This window comes from Solanum stenotomum, chromosome 8 (genome assembly GCF_019186545.1).
Source record: "Solanum stenotomum isolate F172 chromosome 8, ASM1918654v1, whole genome shotgun sequence".
Taxonomy (NCBI): Eukaryota; Viridiplantae; Streptophyta; class Magnoliopsida; order Solanales; family Solanaceae; genus Solanum; species Solanum stenotomum.
In genome coordinates, this window is record NC_064289.1 from 12,904,188 (window position 1) to 12,921,634 (window position 17,447).

At 36.0% G+C, this 17,447-nt stretch overlaps 2 protein-coding genes across 2 annotated transcripts; both read right to left on the reverse strand.

Moving 5' to 3' along the window:
* Positions 1-166: 166 nt before the first annotated feature.
* On the reverse strand, positions 167-3,747 carry LOC125872641 (FHA domain-containing protein PS1-like). The gene is made up of 6 exons (XM_049553400.1): positions 3,399-3,747; positions 2,824-3,032; positions 1,523-2,731; positions 1,310-1,445; positions 813-1,195; positions 167-713 (listed from the first exon to the last, which is right to left on the reverse strand). Exons 1-6 carry the CDS (start codon positions 3,694-3,696, stop codon positions 477-479), a joined length of 2,472 nt encoding a protein of 823 aa, XP_049409357.1. The 5' UTR covers positions 3,697-3,747; the 3' UTR covers positions 167-476.
* Positions 3,748-4,711: 964 nt separating this feature from the next.
* LOC125872643 (protein PSK SIMULATOR 1-like) lies at positions 4,712-16,763 on the reverse strand. Its single transcript, XM_049553404.1, has 14 exons — positions 16,431-16,763; positions 15,362-15,860; positions 12,289-12,614; positions 12,115-12,207; positions 11,927-12,017; positions 10,538-10,631; positions 9,694-9,791; positions 9,452-9,521; positions 8,731-8,825; positions 6,743-6,859; positions 6,561-6,637; positions 5,800-5,844; positions 4,934-5,712; positions 4,712-4,879 (listed from the first exon to the last, which is right to left on the reverse strand). The coding sequence occupies exons 2-13, from the start codon at positions 15,686-15,688 to the stop codon at positions 5,211-5,213; spliced, it is 1,935 nt and encodes a 644-aa protein (XP_049409361.1). The 5' UTR covers positions 15,689-15,860; positions 16,431-16,763; the 3' UTR covers positions 4,712-4,879; positions 4,934-5,210.
* Between the last annotated feature and the right edge of the window lie 684 nt (positions 16,764-17,447).

Below are 17,447 nucleotides of genomic sequence, written 5' to 3' on the forward strand. Positions count from 1 at the left end.
GCAAGTCTGTAATCCCAAGTCAACAATATCAGAATATTTTTTTATTAATCTGCTTTTAGTTACAAACAGACTTCATTAACAGATTTCTCCTTAATTAGTTTCACAAGAGAATCTGGATACAGATGATAACAACTATTTAACAAAGTGCTGAACTAAAACTAACATTGAATTTGTTTTTGAAGATATTGGACTACAGATATAGATACATGTACAAAAGCTTCACAACGTTACCTGATTTCATTGAGAAAATCTGTGAATCATCTAGAATCAATTACATTGCAATGAAAAACTAGAAGTTTCAAAAGACAAAAACAATGACCATTTACATGTCTAGATGTGGTCATAAGATCTGAATTCATCTCTGACATCTTTGATAAGAAGGGGAACTAGGCTCAGTTAGATGGTTCAGCTGGATGAACATATTTGCCTATGATAGAATTATGGAGCAAGCAGCTTCCTTAAGGGTGAGTCTCTACCTAGCTAACTGTGCTGCCTGAACAGATTTGCCTATAATGAGAATTATGAAGCAATATCAGCTTCAAGCCTTTTGCTGCTTGTCCTGACTTTGATGTCTTCCTTAGAGGTCCAAGAACAAAGTCATCCACACATGACCAAGTGCTTCCCCTGGGAGAGCTGTCTTTCCAGAGAAACCTCTCAGAGAATGGGTTCACCAGACTCTCTCGGAAATCTTCTGCTGTCTCACAGATTATACCCTGCCAATCAATAAACGAAAATAAATGTCAGTCTTGTTTTCTAAAGGGTGTGGTGGGATGTGGAAGGGAGGATATGTTGACATGTTGTTGTGGTCTTACTTCTGCCATGGCCTTGATCTTCATAGTAAGATCATTGCTAAGGAGAACAAGTTGTCCATCTCTGTTAGTTCTTTTGAAGAGGAGGGCACATTCAAGGATATGATCCTCTGCTGTGGGTGAAACAATTTCCGCTAGACCACAATGTGGAGAGGATAGAACTGAGCCGACTGGAAAGATGCCATTCTCCTCATTGAAAAAATACGGTGGTGCAGTTGCAGGAGGAGTTGGTGCCACTGGCCTTGTTTCCTCTACACAACTCTGCACATGAACCCATGATTTTGCATTTACCATGCAATCATCTATCCAGTCTAATGCTGCAAATACTTCTGTTGCTCTTCTGAAAAAGCTGGCACGTCTCTTCATGTAATCCAGTTCTCTTAAGACTAATATCAAGGAATAGATAAAGATCACATAAAGCGGTTTTGGAAAGAAAAGTTACTGAAATATTTGAGGATGTTAGGAACTTTTCTGAGGGAGTGCTAAAGTAAGTTCATTACCAATTCTGGGAATTATCAGGCAAGTCCCTTTGAGACCTTGCAAAAGCTGCAAAGCTTTTCTTGACTCTTTGTTTAACAAAGAGGTGATATCCACTACCATGGTCCACCTTCTTTTCTCTTCCCTGGCATTGTTATTCTGTGGATATTGTTTTAACGATAGATTAGAAATCTTAAAGAAGTTATTTCACATAAGAAGCATGTCAATGAACTTACAGCAAAGGGGTATGCCTCAATGATTTCTTGACACTTGACTGGTTTAGCATTCAACTTGACCTTCCGTTCTGGAGATTCTGATTTGGTCTTGTTGGGGGAGTTGGTCACAAGCAGAGGTTGAAATGGTACTCTATCTGTTCTGTTCTTCAGCATGGTTACCTCCATTCTTGCCTTATTTCTAGAAGCAAGACTTGCTGATATTTTCTCTTCAAGAACTTTGTCATTCAAATTTTCTTTCGCAAATGGTTTTCGTTGCTTTACCTTCTCTATGTTTCCCTTCTTTATTGATCTCATTGAATAACTATCAGGTGTCATATTCTCTTTATCTGGAGTGAAAATTTGTTCACTATTCTTACTCATATTTGAGAGAATTGTAGATGATTCGACATTTTCTGTGTAATATTCAAGACCTTCAGCTTGTGTGAGTATGGAATCAAAAGTCTCTTTCATTGGGGAAGACCTAAAAGATTTTGGATTCTTAATTTGTTCTGAACAGCTCATCTTCTTCGTTGACCTTGGTGAATGAGTGTTTGCGGAAAAATCCACTTTGTCCAGAGTAAAATTCTCTTCACCATTCTCATCCATACAACAAGAAAGCATAGGTTTTGTAGTTTGTCCATCAGTATGACATGAGTTCTTCTCGGACCCAAGTAAGAGAGAACTAGGAACATGGTTCTCTTTGTCTGGAGTGAAGGCATCTTCTTCATCCTTGTTTCCACTAGAAAAAGGATCATTGAAAACTGATTCCATTGCAACCTTCTCATGATCAAGTGTGTGAACTTCAGTATCAATGTCAACTTTTTCAATTAAAGCTCTATCTCGACCAGTTTGAATCTGAACACTGGAACCTTTTCCCCGTCTAGACCAAATGTTCAAACATCTTTGCTGAGATCTTACTGGAGGACTATCTGCATTTTCTGTTTGGAACCCTCCTGAGACAAGAAGGGCTCGCGGACTGCTGTTTTCTTGGTCAGGTTCGTAAGCAGGCTGCAGCAAACTGATTTCACTCTCTCCATGTATTTTCTCAAGTGGATTTATGTTTACTTCCTCATCACCATAGGGAAATGAGGACTTCATCTCCTCAGGCATTGGAGGAGCTGATGGAGTTGGACATTTAATGTATGGCAACAAACTCGAACAAGAAAATGATGAATCTTGATCCTGCACCAAATCATTACCCGCATTCTGAAGAGCAAAGCCATTCTCATCCTAGAAAAAATATATGATAAATTAGACACTAAGGGGACAAAATAGTTGAAAACATACAGGTGTATACTACTACTACTACTACTACAGCTCACCTGATGTTCTTTCCCATCCATTTCTTTGAATGGTTCTGCCTCACCTAGTGGAGCTACAAATGGATTCTCCAAATCATATGCGCGACTTATTGGAATCCAGTGCAGCATGTATTCCCTTCTTGAACCTCCTAGCTTCATCTTATCGCCCTCTTTCAACTCAACTCGAACCCGTGGTTCAATCTTGTTTCCAGAAATCCATGACCCATGGACTGAAGCAGCAACAAATCATAGTGAGAAACTTGAGAAACAATAAAAAGAAATGTGAACTCATGGATTTCTTGTCTAGTCAAGAGAAAATGATTTTCAAGGAACAACAATACATTCATAAAAATCCCTAATATGCAAGACTAAGAAAAAGCTGATGTAAAATTTCACTTTTTGATTTAAAATCGTCCTAATTGTAGAAAAATAACCTTCTTTTGGGACGGACTAAAAAGGAAAGTGTCACGCAAATTGGACAAAAAGAGTATTATCTTTCTGGTATGCTGACCTCATACAAAATCAAGAAATCTACATACTTAATACTGAAACAGCAAGAAAAATTTCTCAAAGGCAGAGTTTGATTTAGGAGTTACCCGAAGACAAATCAATAACAGAGAGGGAATGAGAAGAGGGATTAGAGTGAATTCGGAGGTGAAATCTGCTAATGCTTGGGTGTTCCAATACAATGTTACAATCTGGGTGTCTTCCCACTACCAAAATCTCTTCAAATTCTTGATTTGCTGTGATTGCAACAGGTGTGGCCGGGGGATTGTCAAGAAGAAAGATGTTCTTGAGGATGGCGCCATTCTTTAGCACTGTAAACACTGGAATCTTCTTCTCTTCTTCACTCTGCGAATTGGGTTTTCCCAAAGATTCTTGCTTTTCCGCCATGGGAGAGAGAAGAGAAAGAGACAGAGGATTTGTTACAAAGACAGAGGGATACGAGGGTTGTGTTTTTGAAATGAAATCTTGAAAAAGTGACCGTTAGCTTTTAAAAGAGTTTCTTCTTTTTTTTTTGTGTTGTTTTCTTAGGGTGGATTTTATTTTTTTTACATACACAGCTTGAGACTTCTAGTTAAAGGGTGGACTATTTAGGGTTCAAAAAATATAGTGCCTGAAATTTGAACTTAAAGCCTCTGAGTGAATTTTGAACCTCCTCAACAACTAATCTAACCTTTGTAATATTTATCGACTCTCCAGATCCACCCTTGTCTATGCACCTATTTTACTTGGTATGTGCACACATTTTGTGTGTAACCCCACACAATTTTAAAGAATCATACAAATATTACTCCATTATCCTAATTTATGCGACATTCTGACATTAAATTTAAGAGAGATAGACTAACATTTGAAATTTTTTGTTTATATAAATATGTACTCCCTCCGTTTAAAAAAGAATGACCTAATTTAACTTGGCACGGAGTTTAAGAAGATAAAGAAAATTTAAATCTTGAGGTCCTAAATTAAAGTTATGTCAAATGTACAAAATTGTCTTTTAATCTTGTGATCTTAAACATACCACGTGAAAAACTGAAATTAAAATATTACCAAAAAAAAAAAAAGAGGTCATTTTTTTTTTTAACTAACTAAAAAGGAAATGAAGTCATTCTTTTTAAAATGATTGGAATAAATGTTTGTGTCACTATAAATCAATTTATTCAAGATAAAATTAATACTTTAAAGTTAAATTGTTGGTACTAAATATAAAAATGTATCACTCTTTTAGGACTAACTAAAAAAGAAAGTGAGTTACATAAATTAGACATATGAAGGATATTCAATGGATGTTGAGGTAGACAAGCGATTTATCTTTGTGAGACAAAAAACAAGAAGAAAAGACAGGTACAGTGTGGTAAGCAAAGAAATACTCTCAAAACACTCCATTCATAAGGAACAAAGGAGCAAGGACCAATATAGGAGAAACAAAGAACAAGCTTTTGATTATTAAGGTTAAAATAAATAGAACATTATGTACATATGATGATGGAATTGTAGCAGTCACATTCATTCACTCCCCCTAAAAAGCTCAAATCTCTATCAAACCTATCCACCAGCTCTTGCAAGCACAGAGGTTTCAAGATACCAGACAATTACCAAAACAGGCCAAGCACAGAGGTTTCAAGATACCAGACAATACCAAAACAGGCCAGAATACTTTCACTCATCATAGTACCCTAAATTTACCAGAAAATTTGCACCAGAACAGATAGCAGATTTTGAACGCTATTCTGATATCTGGTTCCCCATCACAAACTAGGCCATAATACAACGGCAGCAGAGGAAAATGATCGGCTCATGCAGAAAGGCAGCCATTAGCATAAAGAAGATAACCAAATGCAGCAGAAAATGATGCCTCAAATAAAGGATCCCCTCTCTGCCAACCCAGCTATATCAGTTTACCATTATGTACCTCGGATTGTGTCCACTCTATCAATGACGTCCAAAGCTTTGAGTCGATCAATGTCAAAATCGATCACTGGAACAGAAGACGGTCTCCTGATGGGAAAGGGATCCTTCTTGGTTTCACGTATAGGGGAATGGTTACTACTCTTACTCAGCCTGTGGAACTTGCTCAACCTAGTTCTTGCAGTATCGAATTCTTGGGACTTACTAATTCCGGGTGTCAGTTTTCTCTTGCTTACATCTCGAAGCATCTCTTGGTCTTCAATTGTTAATGTGGAAGATGGAGAACTTGGGTTGTGTGTTAACTGATTCATCTTTTGATTAGGGTAACAGCATGGAGATTTCACTGGAGATCTGATTCCGCCATTTGTAGAACTTCTCGACTGAGTGACAAGATAGTGAAGCCACACCACCAGTTCAAGAATATAAGCTTCGGTTTTCTCCTTATCAGCATGATATAGTGTCTCAATTCGAAGTAGATCAGTCTGGCCAGCAGGTTTCCTGTTCATGTCAGACCAAATGAATATAAATACTTGCCATAAAATTGGTTCAATCGGTAAAGAACAAGTTTCTTATAATTGAGCTCACCCTGTATTTGCCCATTCTCCAACCCATCCAAAGCCATGGTGGGCCCTGTAAAGTAAGAGTAAAGGAAGTGGATCTACATCAGAAAAAAGGAGACGGAGAAGATAGTTTAATAACACATATACCTTTTCACACAAAATGGACAGAAGTTGAGGGAAGAAAACTCCAATGCAACCCCTTAGTAGGCCAAAGGCCTGAGTTATTAAGGAGAAAAATAAGGATGCTATACTGATAAGATGAGACACTACACTTGATCTTAGCCAAGGAACTGAAACATAAGCACATCAAGGAATCTAATAAGAAGCAACTCTTTTTTACATTCTCTCACCATCAAAACCAAAACACAGAAACAAGACACTCTTTTGCTCTCCTTTCTTCTACATGATTTTATTTTTTTCTAATCCAAATATACTATATGGGCAAACAACATAGCATTCTTCATGCAATTGCCCTTATTTAACATTGCTCAATTTAGCTCATTTAAAATCTACAAGAGAAAAAGAAAGAACCTCCAAGCATACAACCCCAATGAATATTGAAATCTATCATTTTCTTTAAAAAAATCTTTGTTTTTAGTACGATCTGGATTCACATCCCTCGCCTATCGGAACACCAGTCTCAAGAAAACTCAAATTAGAATTAATTTAGAGTACCCACTGATATAATATAGCTGACCAGAAAAGCCTCTTTGGACAAAGAAACATATGAAGAATCACTGGAAAGCTGTAATTGAAGAATATATTGCTAGAAAATTGATGTTTTACTTGGTTGTGTTGGTTGCCATGGGAACAAGCCACTGCAGCGTTTTCTCCATTTCAGCCTTGATTTGTTGCACAGTTAACTGCACAATAAGAGTATCTGGAGTATTACTAACATTCAACGGCCTAGAAGGCAGAAACTTGAGGATACCCCACAAAAAACCCTTGAAAGACAAAATAAAGAGTACCTCTTCCTTGAGCTGGAAGGATTGTAATTTGAATCGCAAAGCTGACTTAATGCTTGGTGGCAACCCTTGGTATAAAGCATCTCTTGTATTTGGGGGCACCGAACCGGATCGTGTGACCTGATCATATAAAATATGATACTTACTTTACGTTTCTGATTAGAAATGTCAACAAATAACATAATTTTACAAATATTTTTCATACAATTCGACAACATTACTAATCCAGAATACCAATTTGTTACAATTTCAGCACGATTGTGAGACTGTAAGAAGTATGATTCCATTACTTAGGCACCTCTACTGACTGAAGAAAGAGAGCTAAAATGGAGAAACACCCGAATTTAGGGTACTACAGTAACTGCTATGCTGCTCGGACATGAATGCGGATCTAAGGGTCGGATTCTTCATCACATAAATTTTAGGATTCGGGTATGAATCCGAGTTCGGATACGGGTGCAGGGATATGACCAATAAATGTTTATTACGACATAAAAAGTAAATATATCGATTAGTTAAAGTTATAGAACTAAAACTAATAAAACTTCATTTCTTCTAAACACCAATATTTTATTCTTTTTTGATTTGCACCAGGTGTCCGAGTCTCTTTGAGCCCCGACTAATCCCGGGGGTGCACAGGCCCTCGGCAAGGAGTTTCCCGCAAGTGCACCACGGTTAATTCAGGTTTTACCTAGTCCGATGGCCCTTAGAAACTGTTTGCACCTAGTGGGTTTCGAACTTGAGACCTTGAAAGGGAGCAAACCCCAAAGCTCAAGTCAATTGCCAGCAGGCCAACCCCTGAGGGTTACACCAATATTTTATTCTTATCTCACGTAATAGAAAAGCGTTCTCATATATATATAGGACATAAACCCATATATCAAACTAAATACCCAATCAATCTATACTTCTCGGTCTAGAATGTGGTCAAAGTTACCAAGATAAGTTGACCAAATCAGTTATGGATCCCACACCCACACCCATGTCGTGTCAGCATGGGTGCGGCAGGGATTTTGAAGAGTCTGCCTAAACATAGAGAGTAAGCATTTCTCATAAAAATTCTCATACAATGTATCTAGCTTGCCTAGCGAGAATATTTATTAGAAATATAACTCATAAAAATAGCTTTGGCACCACAACTATGGCTGGGTTACCAAAAAATCTCATTTGAACTAATCTACGTTCCAGCTAAGTGAGTAACAATTGACTTCCAAATATTTACAGGTCCCCAAGACCCGAACATGAGGCATACCATAAAGTTTGGGTAACAAAGAAAAGATTACAAGCTATACATCAGGACCATAAAGTTTGGGTAACATAGAAAAGATTACATGTTTTTTTTTCAAAAAAAAACAAACGAAGTCAAACATCAAATTCAAGTCAAAAAGAAAAAACAAATGCCTAAGTTAATATAATAAACCCACCTACTAATGATTCGAGTTCTTCAAAAAAAAAAAATACAATACTAAAACAGGAAGTGAGATGAAAAATCATGAAAGCACTTGAGAGTAAGATTTCAAATGCCTTCTATAGTGGATCACAACCTTAAAGTACTGCTATCTTCACATGAACAATTCACCTGATCTTGGGAGTTCTAGCTATCGATTTAAAATTCTAATTATGATGTGAGATTCACAAAGACAATGGCAATTTGAGTATTTTCACTGTGGCAGTTATTGCAGCATTTGTTTTTGGTCCAATTGATAGACCTCCATTCTTTATTGTGATTCCTGATAGATATTAGAGCATACAGCTTTATGAAACATATAAAGAGATGAGAGAATATCTATTGGGATTAAGATGATGATTTACAAGGAAGATAAATGCTTGATATATTTATGACGAGAAACAAAAAAAGTAGTTTAGCTTTGGAGGAAAAGATATCAACTTCATTCCACATTTCCATCAAGGAAATGAATGAAATCAAAAGATTAAATGATAGCGTCAAAAATGCTGATTCTCTAATAATTGTATGTGCATGAGATGCTTACAAGCGTATCAATCTGAGTAATGATATTTGCATAATGTAATGCAAGACCAGCAGATCCTAATCTCTGATGGTTGTTTTTTATTGGTCGGTCTCCATCTGCAAGGTTTGGCAAAACTATAGCAGTCAGGTCAAAAATTGTACAATTCAGTCGCTCAAAAACAAATTGAAGACATGAAAGAAATGATTTAACTCTAAACGCTCAGCACCTATAGAATACGAGTTAAAAAAATATTTAACTGTTTCGATTGATTTTGTCTGTTCCTGCCTCATAAAACAAAATATACCTTCCTTATAGGAATAAATGAATCAGTATTATGAGCTGTAATATAAGCATAGGCAATAACAAACAAGCACGGATTGTTCTGCCATGACAATGACTCTGACTCTCTTAGTTGCATAATAAAGTCCGATAACTCATAGTTCACCCTAGATTATGATTTCCCTTGATCACCACACGTGCATCAGCAACAGTAACTGTTTGTACATAACAGATAAAATTGATAGGTAGCCGTTGGTAAAACAGATCTTTACTCACCTAGTGAATAGCAGGACGTGCTAATTTTCTAGTCTATAATGTAGAAACAAATTGTTGTTTACACTTAAAACTAAACGAGCAATTGACACAAGCAAGATGTAAATCTTAAAGTTAATCACGATATAGACAGACAACAATGATCCAAGAATCATGATAAAAAGTTAACTTGAAGTTTCCAAAGCATTACCAGTGTTGCCAAACGCAGCATGGATCTCCAAATGGAGGAAGTGGACAATGTCCACAAGCTTTTCCATCACCTTCAATTATGGCAAAGCAGATGTTAGCATAGTCAATTGAAATTTGAAAGAAACCTCGACAATTTATCTTAAACAGACCACCCATCTTGTGCAGTAAGTAGAAACTAGATACCACATTACCAGTATCAAATTTAAGATCAAAGTAAAAGATAAAGCAGGACTGAATTGCTACCTCTTCCAATATCTTCGACCAGAGAGACTTCTTTTTCAAACTTTTAACATGTTTCTTTTGACTTTTCAACTCTGCTCTCAAAATTGCAAGGCTATCTCCTGCATATTTATATGTTAAAAGGAATATTAGAACAACAATATAAGAAATCAGTAGGATGAAAACAGATACTAAAGACAAAAGTAAAAGAAGAAAATCCAAGAGTAAACAAAGGTTACTAGATTAAGTAACAAGAGTCTCACGTCCTCCACAGAATCACATGACATTACACAAACAAACTTTACACCAACTAAAAGTACAGAATAGTCTCGGCAAACAGTAACCACAAGGAAACAATGTCCTCAATGCTGTTTAGAATCAGTAAGATGTCTATATATCTATATTTTTGAATTAGTTATCAGATTCAATATGATTCCTAAATCTAATTGATTCCCAATATTCTCCAGCTATGACTTCCATCCATAGAGCTTACTTCTCTTTTGCAAATGAAGGTGTAGGAGGACTTCAATGGCAGCATCAGAATTAAAAGTGGACTTGAGCCAACCAGGTCTTAAACCATGTTCAGAATACATATCTAGAAAACAACAATAGTAGCTAGAATCTACCCGTTCAAGATTTCTTCATTAAGCTATTTGTAGCACCCTGTGGAAACCCCAAGCAGGAGTGTTCTGTCTAGGCCCACAATACCTAACATGCTGGTGATTAAGTTCCTAATGATATGAGAAACTGGAGGACGTTCATTGTATAGAAATAGTTTATATAAACTTAGAGCTAATGCAGATCTGCTAATTTAAAATAGTTAGGTAAAAAAGATAGAGCACAATATGAATATATGTGGATAGATGACCTTTCTGAGTAGCATTTGAAGTATCCTCTTCTTGGGCTTTACGTCGACAATCTTGTTCAATTCTGTCCAATGCATGCAATTCATGGTACAGTTCCTGCAAAGATCATAATAATTACAATTTACTCGAACCAGATACTTGTTTACAATTTATGACAATATAATAATTTGACAGTAACAAAAGAGAACCACATATACCACTAGGTAAGAAATTGTCCAAAAAATACCTACTCAGAATCAATGTAGTGTTAGGTAAAAATAGAACCAATTGAACAACATGCTCATATAGACACACATATTAGATCTGACCTTTACTAGAAATTTTTGTTTTCTAGATAAAAATGTGTATATCCATGTAAAATCCATAATATGTCTCAAAAGAGAAATCATTTAATTAGAATGAATTGGATCATAATAAAGAGGATTCATATAATCTACTCCAACTACTGGAATTGCAGAGAAATATTCACAAATCTTTAAGCTAATCCAAGTATCATAACATGGGTGGGCATTAAGCAGGAACTGATGCATCCATACTAAACTTTCAAGTGGTAGACCAATTATAGTGTAGAATTTGTAACATGATGGGAATAGAATGAATGATGTCGGATAGGGTTATATAAATATGCAACTCGGGTGGAAATTCAGGAGGGATCCTCTAACGCTTATATGGACCATATGGAAAGAACAAAACCAAAATAGCATTTGAAGAGTTAAATTACTCATTGTACAAGTCGAGGATTTTTTTAAAAAAAAAAAAATTGGAACACCCTATGAGCTAATGAATTATTGCTCTTCATAAAGAATTATGTTTTTTTTTTTTTTTGATTTGCACCGGGTGTCCGAGTCTCTTTGAGCCCCGACTAATCCCGGGGGTGCACAGGCCCTCGGCAAGGAGTTTCCCGCAAGTGCACCACGGTTAATTCAGGTTTTACCCAGTCCGATGGCCCTCAGAAATTGTTTGCACCTAGTGGGTTTCGAACTTGAGACCTAAGAATTATGTTTTTGTGTGAGATACTCTACTTATGTATATATATTATATAACAGAATACTTCATTATCAAAAGAAATTACTCCCTCCATCCCAATTATGTGACACTCTTTCATTTTTAGTCAGTCCAAAAAGAATGACTTATTTTCATATTTAGTAACAATGTAACTTCGATCTTCCCATTTTACCCTTAATGAAATGATTCACAGCCATTAAAAATTTCATGGCTTATTCTAGACCACAAGTTTCAAATGTATTCCTTTTCCTCTTGAACTCCGAGCTCAGTCAAACACTTCAGATAAATTGGGACGGAGGGAGCATTACTTAACGGAAAAAAATAAAAAAATGAAACAAATAGGGAAAGAATAGGTCAAGAAGTGTAGATGCTGAGATGGAACTTACTGCTGAATACTGTACCAAGGTCATTAAGTGCAGCATCACAGTCTCAGCTTCTTCTTTTAGTTGTTTATGAGGTGTCAATTCCGATTCCAACCTAAACGTAATGGAATGAACTACAGATAATGTGAATATTCATTTTTGAAGTGGTAACAACAAAGCAGAAAAACTGGACTAAAGTTAGTTTTAAATACTTCTCAAAGTAACGGTCTAAGTTGTGCCATTGAGGATCTTTGCAACTATTTCCAAAGCGAACCACTTCACAAGAGAATATTTTCAGTTCATCCCTGTCAAATTACAACAACTATCTCACTCTTGAACCAAAAGAAAATGAAAGTACGCAAAAGTTATTTCAGACTCTTTGACACCTTTTGTCTGCTGCAGCAATTCTGAAGAGCTCATCCATATCTTTTGATATCAACAGCTGCACACCTTCAGAAGGGAGAACCACTTCCTTCAAATGCTTAATGTTCTCATTTGAAAGGGAATACATAAGATTGGCACCCTTGACAATTGTATTTGCAACTTCAAATGCCAAAATGGAAATTTTATTTCCCTTGGTTGCCATGCTAGATGCAAAGCCACCACTTAGGTTTAAATTTGTCATGCTGCTACCAAGAGTATCCAACACATCTACTGCCTTGCCAAGCCCCACTGTACCAGCTCTGCCCAAAAGTGAACTCACTTCTGAAACCTGTCAAGCAAATATAAAATTATTAAATTTTACTCCCTTTGTCCTCAATTGATGTGACACTCTTCCCTTTTTAGTCAATTCCAGAAAGAATGACACGTTTAACAATTTAACTTTAAAATACCAAATGACATCTTTCTACATTTTAGTAAAAAATTAACTTTAAAATACTTATTTTACCCTTAGTGAGATAATTTTTAGTCACACAAATATCTATGGATTATTATAGACCACAAGTTTCAAAAGTCTTCCGTTGTTATTTCTTAATCTCCATGCCCACTCAAACACCATCGCATAAATTGGAAAGGAGAGTAATATTTAGAAATATAACCATTAATCTTCATCTTTAGGAAATTAATTAATACTGGATACAATTATTGCCAGTAGTCTGATATTACACTATCTGCGAGTTAATAGTTTATTTTTTGTTCAGTTGGTTGAATCATAGTTTGTATGCAGCCATCCAATATTCTACACCCATCCGGCAAAAATGTATTCATTAACACATTAAATTGAATTCATTGTCCGATTTTGTTCTTTGTTGGCCTCATTACTACTGGATCATTTTTTTCCCTTTTACATCAGCTTGCAATTATGATGGTCTTTTTTCTTTGCCATCAGATCATTTAGTTATGATTTTCATGATACATGAGCGTGTATAAATGATGAAACTTCTGAAGTCCGAAAGTTGGAGTCAACAGACCAAGATCAAAGCCAAAGAGAGACTTATTGCTAGGAAAGCTGCCCAAAGAATGACCTAAGAGCTAACTGTCATTTACTATGCAATCACATTAGAGAGTAGTTCAACTAAATTTTGTGTTTGGTTCACATGCTCAATCAATGTTAGAATATATTAGTTTGATAAATCTAGTTTTCAAAAAAAATTATTAATTAGATAAATCTCTGTTTTTCCTTTTGAAGATTATATCTTTGCGGAAAAAGCTTTACACTATATCAGAAGTTTATGTTAGATATTGTGTTGAACTGAAAATTTATGACTGTGAATTGGAAAATTGTTTGATCCAATGAAAAGAAGAAAAAGCTTCGCGATGCATAAGAAAAAGTTAATTGAAAGAGGAGTCTCTTTTGTCTTTACTTGTTTCAGCACATTACATTTTCTATGCCCAATATCTTTAAAATTTTTCGTGCGAGCGTGGGTACTTATACTAGTTAATACTGAATACAACAAGAATTATTGCCAAAAGATGTTCAAGATAATCTTCCTCTCTATGTGCAACATCAATAAAGTAAGCTTAAAGCAGCATTGCAGCATCTTTTGTTAACAACTATTGAGAAAGATGACCAGTAGGATTGTATTTAAGGGGGATGGAAATATTCAAATATATGGTGGAACATGAATGAAACTGATAGAGAAAGAGAGAGAGTAAACCATAGATTCAACTGAACATTTCATCCTGATTTTAAATTCAACTTTGGGAATCTACATGCTCAAAAATGAATTAAGGATAAAGTAGCATTGCAGCATCTTTAGTGAAAAACCATAAAGACGACCAGAGGGACTTTATTTGAGGGGAATAGCAAGTGGTCAAATATGTGATAAAACTTTACAGGAACTGATAAAGAGAATAAACGATAGATTCAAAAGAGAGCTTCATCATGATAAGACACTGTATTTCTTTTCATTCTTCAAAGTGGTAACCACTGGATTCTTGGGGAGCTTAAGAGGGATTAGGCAAGGGGACCCATTACCTCTGCTTCTTTTTTATTCTTGATGGAAGCCCTCAATAGACTCATGGAGCGTATGGTGGTATGTTGGTTTCATAAAGAAACTCTAGGTAGTAATGGAAGCGGAGGAAGGAAAGACATATCTCATTTATTGTTTGTCACTGAAATATTAATCTTTTGAGGGCTTCGACGTAGACCACTCAATACTTAGTTAAACCTTATATAGTCTGAACCTATATCAGGACTTCGTATCAGTATTCATAAGTCAGAGTTAGTGCTAATGGATGAGTTACAAGACATTCACAGCTTGGGACGGACTTTTTTTTTTTTAACCGAGAAATCTGTCTGTGACCCGCCCTTTGGACCAATCACAGCCTTCTAAACTCGGTGGATAATGGGCCTGCCCCTCTACCCTTCTCCACTTAAATACCGGGCTTTGCTTCGCATGGTGTGGGGCATGAACCTGCGACCTAAGCCACAAATCCTCCACCTTTTGCCACTCAAGCTAGGCCTTGGGGGCAGCTTGGCACGGACTTGTAAGTGCAACTTGCAAAAAGTGACCGAATTGTCAATATCGTCTTTGCCTCTTTGGGGTGCCTTGGAAGAGAAAATTCAAAAATAAAGATTTGTGACAACCTACAATGAAGAAATTCTAGAGGAGGGTGGTGGAGGGAAGAGAGTATTTGTCTAAGAGAGAGAAAGTAGCACTATTGAAGTCTACCCTCTATGCTATTCTCACATAGGGCACACCACAACTATCACAGTTATAGAACATTGTGTGCTCCTTTAACATTTCATTGGATTTCCAAGACAGTTATAATATCCTCTCTATTATTCTCACTTGTTTATTTTACTCTTTGTTTGCCTTTAAATTATTCATCCAATTTTTTTTATAAATTATTCATTCGTCTTTGTATCTTCATTTTTTACAACCTATGTGACATTTGGCCATTCTCAAGACAGTGAAATGGAAATACTTTACATAATCACAAATGCAATAGGAAAAAGACAGAAGCATCAGGCCATAGGACAAAGGAAATAACAACGAATAGGAGACTAATCACCTTTGCCATGGCAACTTGCTTTGACCTTGTTGGTCTGGTTTTATTTGATAAAACCCTAGACAATCGAGGAATTCCATCATTGATAGCATCCATATCAACCCCATGGGAAGCTGCATTCAACTCTGGAAAAGAGAACACTGGTTCACTTGGTTGATTTTCCGTGCTTTCCCCCAGTGGAGATTGCACAGAATCATTATTTGCCTGTGAGGGCAATCTATGCGACTGATAAACTGTTCCAGCACCATAGTTGAAGTGACCGTTGACATGTGGTATGGAACGACCTGTTGTATTCTCACTGGTGGCTCTTCTAGAGCAAAGGCCACCCATTATTGTATAATGCTTCCACCTACTTCAATCTCGCGGTTTCCATCAACATTTGAGTCAAAAGTTCATAAATGCCTTGAGAAACTTCTGCAGCAGAGTACCGATATCAACAAAGCTGCTTGACAATACGCGCTAAAATGTGTCTAAGCTAAACCAAGCAGATCCTCGAATTCAGCTGCATGATCAAATTAACTATCAACTCTGAGCATAGGTACGATCTAATTCAACTGACACAAACACAAACCACAACATAAAGAACAGAATATCAAAAAAGCATGTCTCTATATCTCAATAAATTAACAATAAACAAGCAATGCAAAAACCCAATTTGCAGGATATATAGAATACTTAATGGCATCCAAATGGGAGAATGTACAAGATTATTAGCAAAAGATATCAAATACCACCAGCATGTTGCCACAAGAAACACCACAGCTCATAGAACACTACAGGGGAATCCAATGTTCTCAACTTGAACTACATAGTACATATAATGTAAAATAATTTCAAGAATCTATACTAAGTTTGCACTCACTTCCACAAATAAGCAGGACAGCTACTACTACAAAAATCCAAGATCCACCTCTATAACATGAACTAAAAAGAAGTAAGTCAAAACACCCTAGAAGGGTCTAAAAGATAACAACTTTACCTCATCAGTCAGCAAGAAAACAAGAAAAAGAGACCGACACAGTCGCATACTGAATAAAAACAGCTGTATAATAAAGAGGCAAAGCAAGCTTACCAAGTAAGATACAAAGGGGAAACAAAAAAAGCTGATAACTTGGATCTGAACAAAGACACAACAGATTCTAATAACCCCTTTTTTCAACAAGAACAAAATACACTTGATTAAGGGAGAAAAAAAGGGTAATACAAGTGATTAGCTTGTTTTGCTTAATGGGTGTTGGATTTTTGGAGAGTAAAAGGTCGGGAAGGGGAAGCTGGGTCTAGAATAATGGCAAAGAAGTAAGCAAAGAGACCCCCCAAGTCAGACACGATAGAGTAGCTGAGTAGGAAAACTCTCTCTCACACACATACACACACAGAGTTGAGTTATCTATGTTCTTGAAAAACAAACAACTTCGCTCTCAGCGTTGAAGTGTTTTTAATCATATTTAACAACAAATTGAGTTTGAGTTCAACTTTTTTTTACTATGTTTTTATCAAAAAAAAAATTGTGTTTTATATTTATTTATTTTTTGTAAATGATTATAGTTGTAATATATATTTATATCAAGTATACCAAAGTGAATAAATAGTGAATATTTTAATTTTATTATACCAAAAATATCTCTTTATACGACTTTCAACACTTTCGTATCTATTACTAATAAAATAATAATACTAATAACCCGCTTTAAACACCATATACCCATTTTCTTACCCTTCCTCAGTTTATATTACTTAACCCCTATATTTCATTTTATTGGTTTAATTTTAAAAATCAAGAAAATTCTATTATATTTTTTCCTTTTCTATTCTATATAGTTATTTAATACTATTATTAAAATAGGAATAGTAGTCAAATTTAGAATCTCAAAATATCATTAATAAGATCAGTAAAACAAAATCATTAAAAATGTGATTAACGGGGAAAATTTAGTTATAGTTACGTGATAGAGTAAAATAATTGCCCCTACCCCCACGCCTCAACGACCACGTCCGCACCAAACCCAAACGGCACAGCAGGCCAGACGTCATCGTGCACTTGCTTTGCTTTTTGTCGTTTCAATGGTCAAACCCCAACGTGATATAAATT